This window comes from Ahaetulla prasina, chromosome 1 (genome assembly GCF_028640845.1).
Source record: "Ahaetulla prasina isolate Xishuangbanna chromosome 1, ASM2864084v1, whole genome shotgun sequence".
Lineage (NCBI taxonomy): Eukaryota > Metazoa > Chordata > Lepidosauria > Squamata > Colubridae > Ahaetulla > Ahaetulla prasina.
In genome coordinates, this window is record NC_080539.1 from 224607020 (window position 1) to 224620630 (window position 13611).

The window sequence follows — 13611 nt, forward strand, 5'->3', positions numbered from 1 at the left end:
AGAATGACTCGCAAAAATAAATAAATAAACAAAAATTCAAGGGGGACTCTGGGAAGCACCGCACCGGTGGAACCTCTGCCTCACCCCCTGCTTCGGGTGAAGGGAAAGCGCTAGGAGCACGGTTTCCTCCCGAACCCCGCAAGCGCGGGACAGAGACGGCAGCCTCAAGGAGAGCGCCGCTTTCCTCCTTTCCTCGCCCTGGCCGGAGCCCAAAGGGTGGGCGGCGCTTGTGCGGCCCCAACCCCCCACCCCACCCCCGAGCGACGCGAGTGGGTCGGGCGGAGCTCCCTTGCCCGGCCATGGGCGCCCCCTCGCCCGCTTCCTACTCCGCCTGCCTTCTCGGCGGCTTTCTCCTGGCGGCCGCGTTACCTTCCTTAAGAACCGACGGTAAGAGAAGGTGGGGCGGCGCCGAAGCGCTGCTTTGGGAATCCCCCTGAGGCTCTTTATAGCTGCTGCCTTTTGGAAACCTTGACCTCCAGCCAGGCGGTGCGCTGCCTTTGCCATCCAGAGTGAAGTGCGCGCACGAGCCAGAAACACTGCAGGAGAGGGAGCTTCAAGGCGCTTCAAGCTTCGGGCGCTGCCTTTCCACAGTGTTTTTTCACTTTCTTTCTCTCAGGGCGGGGCTAGGGAAAGGGGGGGGTGCTTCCTCTATGCCGTGAGGGACCCTGGGGTTCTTCGCTTGTTGTTGTTGTTAGTTGCGAAGTCGTGTCTGACCCATCGCGACCCCATGGACAATGTTCTTCCAGGCCTTCCTGTCCTCTACCATCCTCTGGAGTCCATTTAAGCTCACGCCTACTGCTTCAGTGACTCCATCCAGCCACCTCATTCTCTGTCGTCCCCTTCTTTTTTTGCCCTCAATCTTTCCCAGCATTAGGCTCTTCTCCAGTCAGTCCTTCCTTCTCATTAGGTGGCCAAAGTATTTGAATTTCATCTTCAAGATCTGGCCTTCTAAAGAGCAGTCAGGGTTGATCTCCTCTAGGACTGATTTGTTTGTTCGCTTTGCAGTCCAAGGGACTGGCAGGAATCTTCTCCAGCACCATAGTTAAAAGGCCTCGATTCTTTGGCACTCAGTCTTTCTTATGGTCCAACTTTCACAGCCATACATTGCAACTGGGAAAACCATAGCCTTGACTATACACACTTTTGTTGGCAGGGTGATTGATGTCTCTGCTTTTTAGTATGCTGTCTAGATTTGCCATAGCTTTCCTCCCTAGGAATAAGCGTCTTTTAATTTCTTGGCTGCAGTCCCCATCTATGGTGATCTTGGAGCCCAGGAAAATAAAATCTGTCACTATCTCCATTTCTTCCCCATCTATCTGCCAGGAATTGAGAGGGCCGGATGCCATGATCTTAGTTTTCTTAATGTTGATTTTCAAGCCAACTTTTGCACTCTCCTTCTTCACCCGCATCAAGAGGCTTTTTAGTTTCTCTTCGCTTTCGGCCATTAGAGTGGCATCATCTGCATATCTGCCAACACCTCCCTTTATAGGGCAGTCTGAAAACACCCAGTGCTCAAAGATTTCCCCCCCTTCTTTGGCGCAGGATCAAATATCAGTTCTCCAAATGAGTGGGCTGCTCCGAGGACTTTTTTAATGGTTTTTAGAAATCTATTTAAATGCCCCACCACAACTCTGTGGGGTAAGAGAGGGAGAGAGGGAAAGGGAGTCGGGGGGGGGGGAGAAAGAGGAAGACATTGTGTCTGATTGATCTGTTCAGACTGGAGGGAAACTTCAGGATTTGCAGAGGCAAAAGAATGTTTGCTTCCTCCTGTTTTTCATTCGCCAGAAGAATCTAATTCAGTAAAATGACAGGCAGATTAGTGTCCTGTTTCGTCCATAAGAAGATGAGAAAATTGCATTTGGTTGGGAGGCGGCTTTGTTTTGAAACTACAGTTTGGCTTATGTACAATTATTGAGCAACATAAGAACACAAGCAAGGCTTTCAGACAGAGGGCCTAAAATAAATATTTGTGTAGTTAAATCTGCAATAAATCCAACCAAAGCCTATGTTAAATTGAGCTTGACTCCTGTGGGTTCAATGGTCCCCGACCTGCCTAACAATACAGAAGTGGATCGCCATTGACTTCTGGAAAGTTTTTTCCCCTCAACTTTATGGAGTAGCTGCAGCCTAAAGGTCTCCCATCTAAGCACTACTTATGCTCAACCATACTAGGCCTTCTTCCAGGTCAACCAAGATTGGTAATATCTTGTTGTGACGAATAAAATCTGCTGATTGATTAACCAGTTTCAAAAATTAGAGGATGACTTGGATTATGTGGAAGTGGATGATTTAGGAAAATTAGTCAATGTTTGAAAGAAAGAAAAACAAGGGGGAGCGGAGATTTACTAGGGAAGGAGGTGCTTTTTTTAAATAAAATTGCCTAGGTGATTAACTAGGCACTATCTTTATTCAATCTCCACTAGAGCCATGTTACAGTACATCCAAGATGACTTTAGCAATAAGGAGACATTGATTTTTATCCAGAAACGGTATACTATACTGAAATTTGTATGCTAGGTTTGTGAAATAGAGGGGTGTGAAGAGAAGTTAACTTGCATAAGTCTTCTCTGCTACCAAGGAAAAACAAAACACTTTTTTTCAAATCAGGTATATTTGTCCTCTCGGTGCTAGAAAACATCATTTTCAGGCCTAGGACTGTCATTTTTCTATTCATTATCAATTCACCTCATTCTTTTTTTATTACTGCCCTTACTACTCTCTATTGCTAATACTGATCTCTTGCAAGACTCTGAGTGGTGTATAACACAAAAAGATCACAATTAAAATTCATCAATCCACATTGTGGAAGAGAGGGGGATTGTGCTGAATAAAGTGGTTCCTGATGTACTCTGGAGCTGCACCACCATAAGGGGCTGTATAGGTGTTCAGTAGGACTTTGGATTTGGCCCAGAAGCCCATTGACAGCCAGTGCAACAATGACAAAATAGATGTTTCTCTAGAACAGATCTCTGCTAATCTCCTGGCCATGGCATTTCCAGCAAAACTTCTTGATCTTCAGAGGCATCGCCATGTAAACCAACTTGCAAGAATTACTTGCATAGTGATAAGGATAATAGTCATAAAGTCATAACTAGTACCAAATCTTTTCTAAGACGTTTTCTAAGCAAGAGATCTGTATCTGCGTTTTGACTTGTGCCGACTCCCTCCTGCTTTGCAGAAGCAGATGTCCTAGCACCCAGATTGCGCTTCTTCTGTGTGAAACTGGTTGCTAAACTGGAGTGTACCCTCTTGAAATGCTAACAATAACATGGTTATTATTGAGTTACTCGCCCATCCTTGAAGGCATAGTGCTAAACTCCAAGGACAAGAAGTTATAAAATCTGACTGCATGTTTTCTGAAGAGTTTGGTGAAGCGTTTTATTTTGATGACATAGAATGAATCAAATACATATACATACACATATCTTCAGCTGCCACAGGGTTGTAGGATTAATCTGATATTTAGCTAGGCAGAGTATTGCTCTTTCTATTGTATGTGTTTATTTTCCTTATCCTGGTCATGACATAAGATTTCTCGGCCATTTTTCCCCCCTCAGATAGAATCCACTTTGTTTCTGACATTTTTAAAAGAGGGTGGGAGAACATTCACAAATTGCTCTTTAGGCCTCAAAGTTTAGGGCTTACCATTTTTATTTTATTTTTAGGCAGATCTCTGTGAAGTCCCTTTAATTCTGTTAAAATTAGCCTTCGAATTTTTGACCTACCCTTCTCCTGCCTGGTATTTTTTGTTACAGTCCCAATAATCCTGATTCTGTTGTAGTCTAAACCATATAGAGAAAATTTAAGTGGGAAAACTCTTATAGATGCAATGTTTTTAATTTGAAAGGGAGATTAATATTAACATTGGGAAGGCAATGTTATAAAAATGGAAACATATATACATTTTAACCACTGAAAAGAAAGAAAGGTACATCAGAAAAGGCTAAAATTATAGCCACAATCTTAACATAGGAGATGACCTTGGCTGCATGGCATTCTCCTACTCCAAAAGTGCTGGGGGCGGGGAGCCACATCCACCATTTTGTGCATGCCTGTTCTGCAAAATCATCCTTCCTGAGTCCTCCTTCCCTTGGCCCTCACTGATCAAGGTCAAGTGGAAGGTTTTGGGTGGACAAGGCAGGAGGAGTTTCCTGATAAGCAATGATTCCTAAATGGCCCCTTTAGGATGGATAGGCAGCAATCAGTTTATCTGGGTTTCCTTTTACTACTAATTTTCTAAACTTTGCCTCTTGAACAGAAATTCCAGATTTTTTTTTTAACTAACTGGTCCTGTTGCCTTCTTAAACATATAATAATCCAAATAAGAAGGCCATGTAGATAAATTTTGTCTTGAATGCTGTATGAACATTTGGAGAAACTCCTTTCACTTCATTTGTATGTTGTGAAGCTGGGATTGACAACAGAAACAGATGGTCTCATGTTCTCTTCCTTGTGCAGCCTGCCCTTCCATTGCTTGGATTCCATTCCAAAAGAGCTGCTATATTCTACTTCAGGGATCCTCAGAGATCTACGGTATGGATGATGCCAGGGAGCTGTGCCAAGGCAATGGTAAGACAGCTCTGTTCTGTCCAATCTCATCCCAACCTTGTGTGATGCAATGAGACCAATCAGCTGAGCCTACATGAGGAGGAACAGGGGGTCCTTTCAACATCTGAATGTCTGTTTGCCATTTTGAAGAATGTTAGTTCTCACAGTAGTTAAGAGATCATGTTACATTATTTGCTCAGGATAGAGACCTGCCGAGTGTACAGCAGGGAAAGCTCTTGGGTTTCTATGGTTGATCTCATTCAATTTCATTCTATTGCTGGGGAATGCAGACTTTCCCAAGTGCATTGATTTAGCATTGATTTAGATAGAGGGAGCGACTCGTTGTTCCCATATAACACCTCTCCTGCGCAGGCTGCACTGGCTTCCGGTGGTCTTCCGGGTGCAATTCAAGGTGTTGGTTACCACCTTTAAAGCGCTCCATGGCATAGGACCGGGTTATTTACGGGACCGCCTGCTGCTACCGGCGACCTCCCATTGACCAGTGCACTCCCATAGGGAGGGTCTCCTCAGGGTGCCGTCGGCCAGGCAATGTCGGCTGGCTACCCCCAGGGGGAGAGCCTTCTCTGTGGGGGCACCAACCCTCTGGAACGAGCTACCACCAGGTATCCGCCAACTCCCTGATCTCCGGACCTTTCGACGTGAGCTGAAAACATTTCTGTTCCATCGCGCAGGACTGGCCTAATGGGTTTTTAAATGGGTTTTTTATTGGTTTTATAGTGTCCAGCCAATTTTGAATTTTCACTTTTTAAAATGGTTTTAATTTTTGTATCAATTGTTTTAATCTGGCTGTAAACCGCCCTGAGTCCTTTGGGAGAAGGGCGGTATAGAAATTTAAACAATAAAATAAATAAATAAATAAATGCTTGTATACTGTCAATCATTTCTAATGCTGGAGACAGAGAGAACTGCTATTTCATTGATTTCTACTCCAGAATTTCCCAGACTGTTTATTTTAGGAAAATCTTTTGGCATTGTCTGTTGTGCAGCACAAGCCTGTACATGCATGCACATGCATCCTTAAGTACTGCAGAGAGTGTTGATGTTTTTGGAAGACAAATATAGGCCACTAACTCTATAATACAGTAAAAGAACTGAACTTGCCTATTCAGTTTATATTCATCTTTTCATGTGGCCAGGATGATCCAGGCTAACAATATACAACTGCAGCATTTATTCCCATTCACAGGAACTGACACTCAGCCTTAATTTTTTGTCTTTATTTCCTGAATGCAGCTTCCGGAGCGGATGTTATTACTATAAATAGCGAAGATGAAAATACCTTTATTCAAAGTAATTTTCACTCAAATTGGCATGGTCCAGAATACATATCTCTTGGCATGTTTTTTGACACAGATGGTAAGTGAACAAATCCTGTTAGACATAGGTTCCACCTTTTCTCGATTTTTGAACTACATTTGCATTAAGAACTATCCTTCCTTTCTTTTTTTTTTATTCAAAAAGTTTTACAGAAAAAAATTTTCCCCCCTTTCCCCCACCTCCCCTCCCCCCTCCCTTAACAACCCCCCTCCCCCCCCCCGACTTCCCGGAACGAGCACAAGGTATAGTTAAAAATAAAACAAACATATGCTAAAAAAAATTTCATCCCAACTTAATTATACCCCTACAATCATCAATTCCTAACTTCCCCCGAAAACAATAACTATCCTTCTTTTCTTAAGATAAAAAAGCTTTCTAGATGTAATTTATCTAAGAACTCTCTTGTTCTGGTTTTGGAAAATGGGCCAATTCAGAGAGAATTGTGAATGCAAAGCCTAGAAGAACAACACTAGGGGTGCAGAATGAATACAGGGGCTAAGGCCTCTTCAATGGGACAGATGCATGAAAAGTGAAATAGGCTGACAGACTTTTACCAGGAGGGAATCTAAGTGTTATCTGCTATTGATAAAGGGTACAATTGCAATTCACAAAGACCTGTCCCTGGCTATCATTGTACCAGGGCTGATGTATTTAAGGCAATGGGCAAAAAATCCCTCTCTAAAGCTTTCTGCTGTTTCTCTTTAAAGCAGCAATCTAAACTAAATTGAATTTTTTAAAAAAACCACTAAAATTAAAACCACATTAGTAAATGATCGAGTCAATGTAAGTTTTTACTTTGGCTCATTTTTATGAACCAAGCAAAAATAAATATACATCTATTGTATTGCAGATGATATTTTCAAATGGTATGATGATTCCAAAGTAAATTTTACAAACTGGCTAGAGGAAGAAAGTAACAATGAACTTCTAAACACTTGTGCTACTATGCATACAGCTTCAGGTGGATGGAAAAAAGTCTCCTGTGAACATCTTCCACTGACTAAGATCCTGTGTGAAACTACTGGTATGTAAGAGACATGCTACAATGTTGCTTTAAAAATGCTACAGTATTGAAGATTTCTATTATAAATTAGGAATTTCAGAGGCTGTGGAAGGGCTTTCAAGTCCTGCTGTTATTTTGTTCTCCTATACTAGTCATATATGCATAATTATGATAACATTAATTAGAAATGAATGCAAATGAATTCAAGAGAAACTGGAAACAGTACTCTATCTTGCTATTGGGCTTTTCACATAGAACATGCAAGGTAGATGCAAAAAAAATTACCTACATACTTCCTTATTAAGGAGCTTAGTCACAACTCTGGTAGAGTTATTGCTAAATGTCTTCCCCATTACCACATTTAGGAAACAAACTCTTTTGATTATTCCTACAGCAAGCATAATTAGGAAAAATGCTTTAAGAAAGTGTTTTTAAGAAAGCAGTTGCCAAAGATTAATTCAATAAGACATTGGTTTGGATGTCTCCTGATTCCAGCACTGAAACCAAATAACTTCAAGACTTAATTATTCACATACTAGGTTTTCTAAAGTTTTAACTGGGTCAATAATTGTCCCATAATGAAAACGAACTGTACCTTTCCTAGCTGTATCAACTTTCTTATTGGTGGTGATATATCCCCAGGTCATATCTCATCAGCGCAATGCTGTGTTTTCAAATGATTGGGGAAGGATTTTTGCTTGGGAAATTTTTTAGAGAACACTCTTCAATAGTATGGTGTTTTATCTATTATCAATATATAATTCATTACAATGAAAGCAAGAGGTTATCTGTCCTTTTAGAAATTATGCAAATCACATTTCATTCATTTCCTATTCACAAACACACTCCAGTCATATGGTTTACATATTCGGTTTACTATGCTAGCACATGAATAAACACTAGAATCAAACTGTAGTCAGTAGACCCATGTACTGTACCTGCATTTGAATAACCATCTAATTTACATCCACAATTTCCATTTCCAAGGAGATCCACGCAGAAATTACCTCAAATAGATTTCACACACACACCAACATGCACACTTTTGAATGAGCAGGTTTTTTAGTTTTTATATTGCTTACTGTTATTTGGTCACTAAGTGGCTTATTGCCAACTATTGGATAGTAATTATTTTCACTACTTCTCTGATAGTAAAATGTAGATTTCTTTTAAAAAAAAAAAATAAGTACATCCAAATTAATACATTCTCATTTTTTCCTCTGCATATTGCTAAAGTTCTTTATGAAAAAACACGCTTTTTTGGTGAGTAATCACTTTTTTTCCTTTATATTGTCTAGCAATGAAACAGTGCTAAGATAGTGTCTTTTTATTTCTTAGGAGTTTTCTTTTTCAAGAAGTAACATTCACAGTTATCATGGATTGGTTCCATGCGTGAATATAATTAACAGCAGGTCCATCAATGTAATTTAGCCATGACTAATTTAATTCATCCCACTGATTTTAATAGACCTTTTTTCTAAGCAAGGAATTATCGTTGTGTATTCTATTTGGATATACAAGAAGCTGTATTAAAGATATCCATTCACTGTTAAATGTCACTGATTCCCCACATTTTTGTTGCCATTTGCCTGGTACATATTAGAGAATTTGTTTATATTATGGGGACAGGCCCACTGGAAGCTCTATCGGTCAGGACTTGAAAAATCAGAACTCCATAAAGGCAGTAATTCAACCATTTTTCAAGCTTATTAAAATTCTTATTAGACTAATTAAATGTTAGGGTGAACAGGATAAGATTATACTTGGTGCATTCTAAAATGGCAAAAGTGAGCATAAGGAAGCTAGTTTGTGTGCATCTGAAACAGCATAATGAAACATGCCTCAGCAGTAGAAGTTACTTACCACATATGTAGGACCAAGTAATACAAGTAGTTCTTAACTTACAATTGATTGCAAAATTTTCATTGCTAAGCATCAGTTGTTAAGTGAATCATGCAATTATTAAGCAAATCTGGCTTCCCCCATTGACTTTGCTTGTCAGAAGCTGCCTAGGAAGGGTACAAACGGTGCTCACATGACCCTGGGATAGCACAACTGTCCTAAATACATACCAGTTGCCAACCAACCAAACTTTGATTACGTGACTGTGGGGATGCTGCAACTGTGTGAAACCGATCAAGTTACTTTTTTCAATGCCATTGTAACTTCAAATGTCACTAAATGAATAGTTGTAATCTTTAGACAATGCGAGCCCCCTCGGCTAAGAAACAGAGGTGACTATTGCCCCCTAGAGGCAGACATGATGGGACAGGGAAACCTTTACCTTTTTTTAAGTCAAGGGCTACCTACCGTATTTTTCGGAGTATAAGACGCACCTTTTTCCTCCCTAAAAGGGGGTGAAAATTTGGGTGTGTCTTATACACTGAATGTAGCCCCGCCAACCCACTTGCCCCAAAGCTAATCAAGCTTTGGCCTCTGCCTCCCAGCAATTTACCTCTTTGCAGCAAGCAGCAAGAAGAAACAGCCCATTTCACCTTCAGCACAGCCTAATTAGCACAAGTTGATTGTCCATTGGATTGGCTAACAGACTCTCAGCTGTTTCAGGCTGAAGATATTGCCATTGCTTATTACTGCTTGCTGCGAGGAGGTAAATTGCTGGGAACATTTTTTTTTCTTGTGCTAATCAAGCTATGCTGAAAATGAAAGTAAAGCAGGCTATTTGCTATTTGCTGCAATGAGGCAAAATTGCTGGGAGGCAGAGGCAGATTTCTTTTTCTTGTTTTCCTCACCAAATAAGGTAGGTTATAGTCCAGAGCTTCTTATACTCCGAAAAATACAGTATATAGAAATTAATAAGTGACATGGCAACATCAAAGTATTAAAGAAACATTTCTAGATCTGTTTATGATCTCAGATAATTCCCCACATCCTAGAAAATTAAAATAATGGTCCATTGATCTGTATCTGCTCTATCCAAGTGTCATGGTGGTGCAGTGGTTAGAATGCAGTATTGCAGGCTAATTCTGCAGACTGCCAGCAGTTTGATCCTGATGGGCTCAAGGTTGATTCAGCCTTCCATCCTTCCGAGGTCAGTAAAATGAGGACCCAGATTGTTGGGGGCAATTTAAACTGACTCTGTAAACAGCTTAGAGAGGGCTGTAAAGCACTGTGAAGGGTATATAAATCTAAGTGCTAGTAATATCTTAGATGGAGATTTTCAGTAATCCAGGTATAATTAAAAGATTTACTAGATAAATAAAAAGCTGTGCATCAGGGAAATGGTCGTCATATCAGAATGTTATAACAGCTGAAAAATATTTGTAATTGCAGAAAACAACATATCTAATTAATTATGCACTTTTCTTGTAATCTGTATTGTTTCAGAAACTGCTTGGACAAGCATCATAGTCATAATATCAACAATAACTGTGGCAATCTCTGCAGCATTTCTCTGGTTTCTTTATCAAAGGAGGATATCTTCTAGACCAAGTTGTAGCACACATAATTCCATCACTCAAATTCCATGTGACAATGAAACATTTTTTATAGATGACGATGAATATTCTGCTTAAACTGTTTTCATTTAGATACTGTTACAGAAAGGGGTCCTGGTACAAAAGCAATCTTCAAAACAACTATCCTGTATTCTAATGAAATATAAGACAAATGATGTTTGTTAAATTGTTTTACATATATGAAGTGATTTTCTATCTAAATGTGCATTTTTCAACATGCTTGATATCCTTTTAATAATATGTATAGTTTAGAAATCATTCTTATCCAAAATGCCCAAAGATCCTTTGGAAGGAAGCAGCTCCTACCTTCAACAACACTGCTAAACTTATTCTGGTGAGACATTTGCCAACAAATCTCACAGCATCTTTCATTTCTTGAATCCTGAAATCTTTCATTTGTTTATGAAGTTCAGAATTCCAGTTGTGGGCTAAAAGTCTCTACAAAAACTCTTTTTATCATTCCCAAAATTTTAAAATGCAAGACTGTAAATTATTATCTTTAAGATATGTGGAGCAACTGCAATCATGAACAATGGACAGAACAATTTATTAAAACCTGTAGATTGTATCTTTATCATGAAGTCTGCTTATTCTCTTAGTGAATGTCTACGTTTTTTTGAATATTAACAAAATATGGAACTATGGCAAGGACCTTCAGCACAATCCTAATCTTTTTACATATGTCTATTTTAATATTCTGTTCTTTGAAATAAAATTTTGATTATCAATATTTATACCTTCTGGAGCACGAATAAAAGCAATAACTAAAACGGGCCTTTCTAGAATTGCATACATAAAGCAATTCAGTATTTACAATTAGGCTAGCAATTACTGATAGGCACATGGTGTTTGGGAATTACTGCTTATCATCAGAGGCTGAATAAGATACTATTCAGTGGTTGCCTCACGTTATAATGCAGGTGGAAATCTAGCATTGGTCACAATGAGGCTAAAATATAAATACATATATTTCTATATGAATGAGCATTATATCAAAATAATCATTTGGATGGTTGAATATGTGAATCACATCTTTACTATGCTAGCTGACCTTTATAATTTAGATGATTACATGCCTCTCGGTGCCAGAGAAAAGGCCATATTTGTTAAACAGGTCTAATGTCCGTTCCCCCCCACATCTTTTCTAAATTAATTTTAGTCATTTTTTTCATAAACAAAAGGAAAGAGAATGTAGAAGATTGTAGCTCAGAACATTGTAACTATTTTTTTTTTTGCTCTAATCGCTTATTTTTTTTTCCAAATGAGGTACTAGCCTTCATAGGCAGTACTTTTGAGATTACAGCTCCCAGCAGCAAATACAAAGATTTACTGCAAAATAAGTAAAAAAAATCTTGATAGTACTTGCTCTCCTTTTTAACTTGTCCTTAAGGTTGGCCGTCATATCTCCATTCCAGTATTTCAAAAAAACAGCAGCTAACAGAAGATGATAAACAAGCTCTGGACTGCAGTTTTAAAGCATTGAATATGTATAGACTACCTATATGGACTTGTAAAAGTTGGTATTGTTTGCCAAGTTATTAATCTTTCTTGAAATAAAACAAAAACCTGTTTTTCTACAAAAACTACTGTAGCGATCTATTGGGCTAAGGGTGTCTTAGAAGAATACAGTGCTTGTTTAGTGACTGAACAGGGCATATTCAGTTATAATTTATTGAAGAAACAACTTTTCAACCAATCCTTATATTTACAATCTTTGCAGCTCTGTAAAGCAAAGGAAAGCTGAAATAAGATCATAAACAGAGTTGCAGTTTCACTGAGCAACCACTTTATTTAACAAGTTGCCAGTTCTAAATGTAGTCACCAAACATGGATCACCTGTAATTTATTTACAGTTGGTCAAAATTTCCCACCAATCCAGCTGTATTCTATCAACTAAGATTCATAGATGTAGTCCTTGGTTTACGATCATAATTGGGATCATAATTTCTGTTGCTAAGCAAGGGAGTTATTAAATGAGTCGCACTTGATTTTACAGCCTTTTTTGCCACAAATGTTAAGCAAATCACTTCAGTCATTAAGTGAATCAGGTTTCTCCCATCGACTTGGCTAGTTGGAAGCTGGCTAGGAAGGCCACATATGACGATCACATGACCAAATGTCATAAATTGGTTGCCAAATGCCCAAATTTGATTATATGACTGTAAAGACGCTGTGATGGTTGCAAATGCAAGGGCTGGTTGTCACTTTTTTCAGTGCCATTATAACTTCAAATGGTCATTAGATGATTGGTTGTAAGTCAAGGACTATTTGTGTTACAAAGAAATATTCAACTCTACACAGGAGTAATATAGAACAACTGCTTGAGTGCAACAAGGATTTTTTAGATGCAAAGAATTCTGTGTGAGCTGAAACTCTAGTGGGAATTCTTAACTGTAAGAGGGATTATTATGTGGAAGGAACAATGTACTTTAGATGATAGCTTTACTGACTTTATTTGGATCAGGAGCCTAGATTGCATTGCCCCTTCTCCCACTGAATCTCAAGCAACTCATTTTGAAGTAGTCAAAAGGATAAGTTAAGCAATATGAATGTATTTTATATGAATGTATCTGCAAAGAATACTCTGAAGTTTAAAACGGACGCTGATTTGGAGTAAATAGACTATGTTCTACAGAGCTCACAATTGAGCCCAAAATTTATGTAGCTAAGTGAAACATTTGTTAAGTTACCTTGCCCCATTTTATGACCTTTCTGGCCACAGTTCTTAATTGAATCACTGTAATTGTTAAATTAGTCAAACTGTTGTTAAGTAAATCTGACTTCCCCATTGACTCTGCTTGTCAGAAGGTTACAAAAGGTGATCACATTTTTCAGTGCCATTGTACGTTTACTGAACGGTCAGTAAACAAACTGTTGTAAGTCGAGGACTACCAGTATTCCTATAACAGGAAAAGGATGCTCTCTGTAAAGGGATCATTCTCAGAGTGATTTCCTGGAAAAATGGCAAGTCATTTCTGAATGGTTGCCAGGAAAACTGTATAGATGCAGCCCTGAAATCCTAGAGCTCACCTAGGAGACATTAGCCTTATCAGCAACACAGAAAACCTATCCCCATTATGGTTTTGTTCTGTCCTCCCTCGCCTCTGTCCGAGCGATGGCTTAATTAGCCAGCACTATCAACTCTGGCAGCAAACAGGCGAGCGTCTGCCAAGTGACTGTTATCTCCCTTGATGCCGATGAGTCACCCAGGAACAAACAGTACTTCAGCTCTAGTTAAGCAGTTGA

The 13611-nt window shown here is 39.2% G+C and overlaps 1 protein-coding gene across 3 annotated transcripts; it reads left to right on the top strand.

Moving 5' to 3' along the window:
* The first annotated feature begins 262 nt into the window (after window positions 1-262).
* On the top strand, window positions 263-10939 carry CD302 (CD302 molecule). 3 transcript variants are annotated; one of them, XM_058191966.1, is made up of 6 exons: window positions 263-387; window positions 4459-4569; window positions 5803-5925; window positions 6737-6910; window positions 8126-8152; window positions 10235-10939. In XM_058191966.1, the coding sequence occupies exons 1-6, from the start codon at window positions 300-302 to the stop codon at window positions 10420-10422; spliced, it is 711 nt and encodes a 236-aa protein (XP_058047949.1). In that variant the 5' UTR covers window positions 263-299; the 3' UTR covers window positions 10423-10939. The 3 variants fall into 3 exon arrangements, with proteins under 3 accessions (XP_058047949.1, XP_058047957.1, XP_058047958.1); XM_058191974.1 differs by lacking the exon at window positions 8126-8152; XM_058191975.1 differs by lacking the exon at window positions 4459-4569 and having other exon boundaries at window positions 271-387.
* The last annotated feature ends 2672 nt before the right edge of the window (window positions 10940-13611 follow it).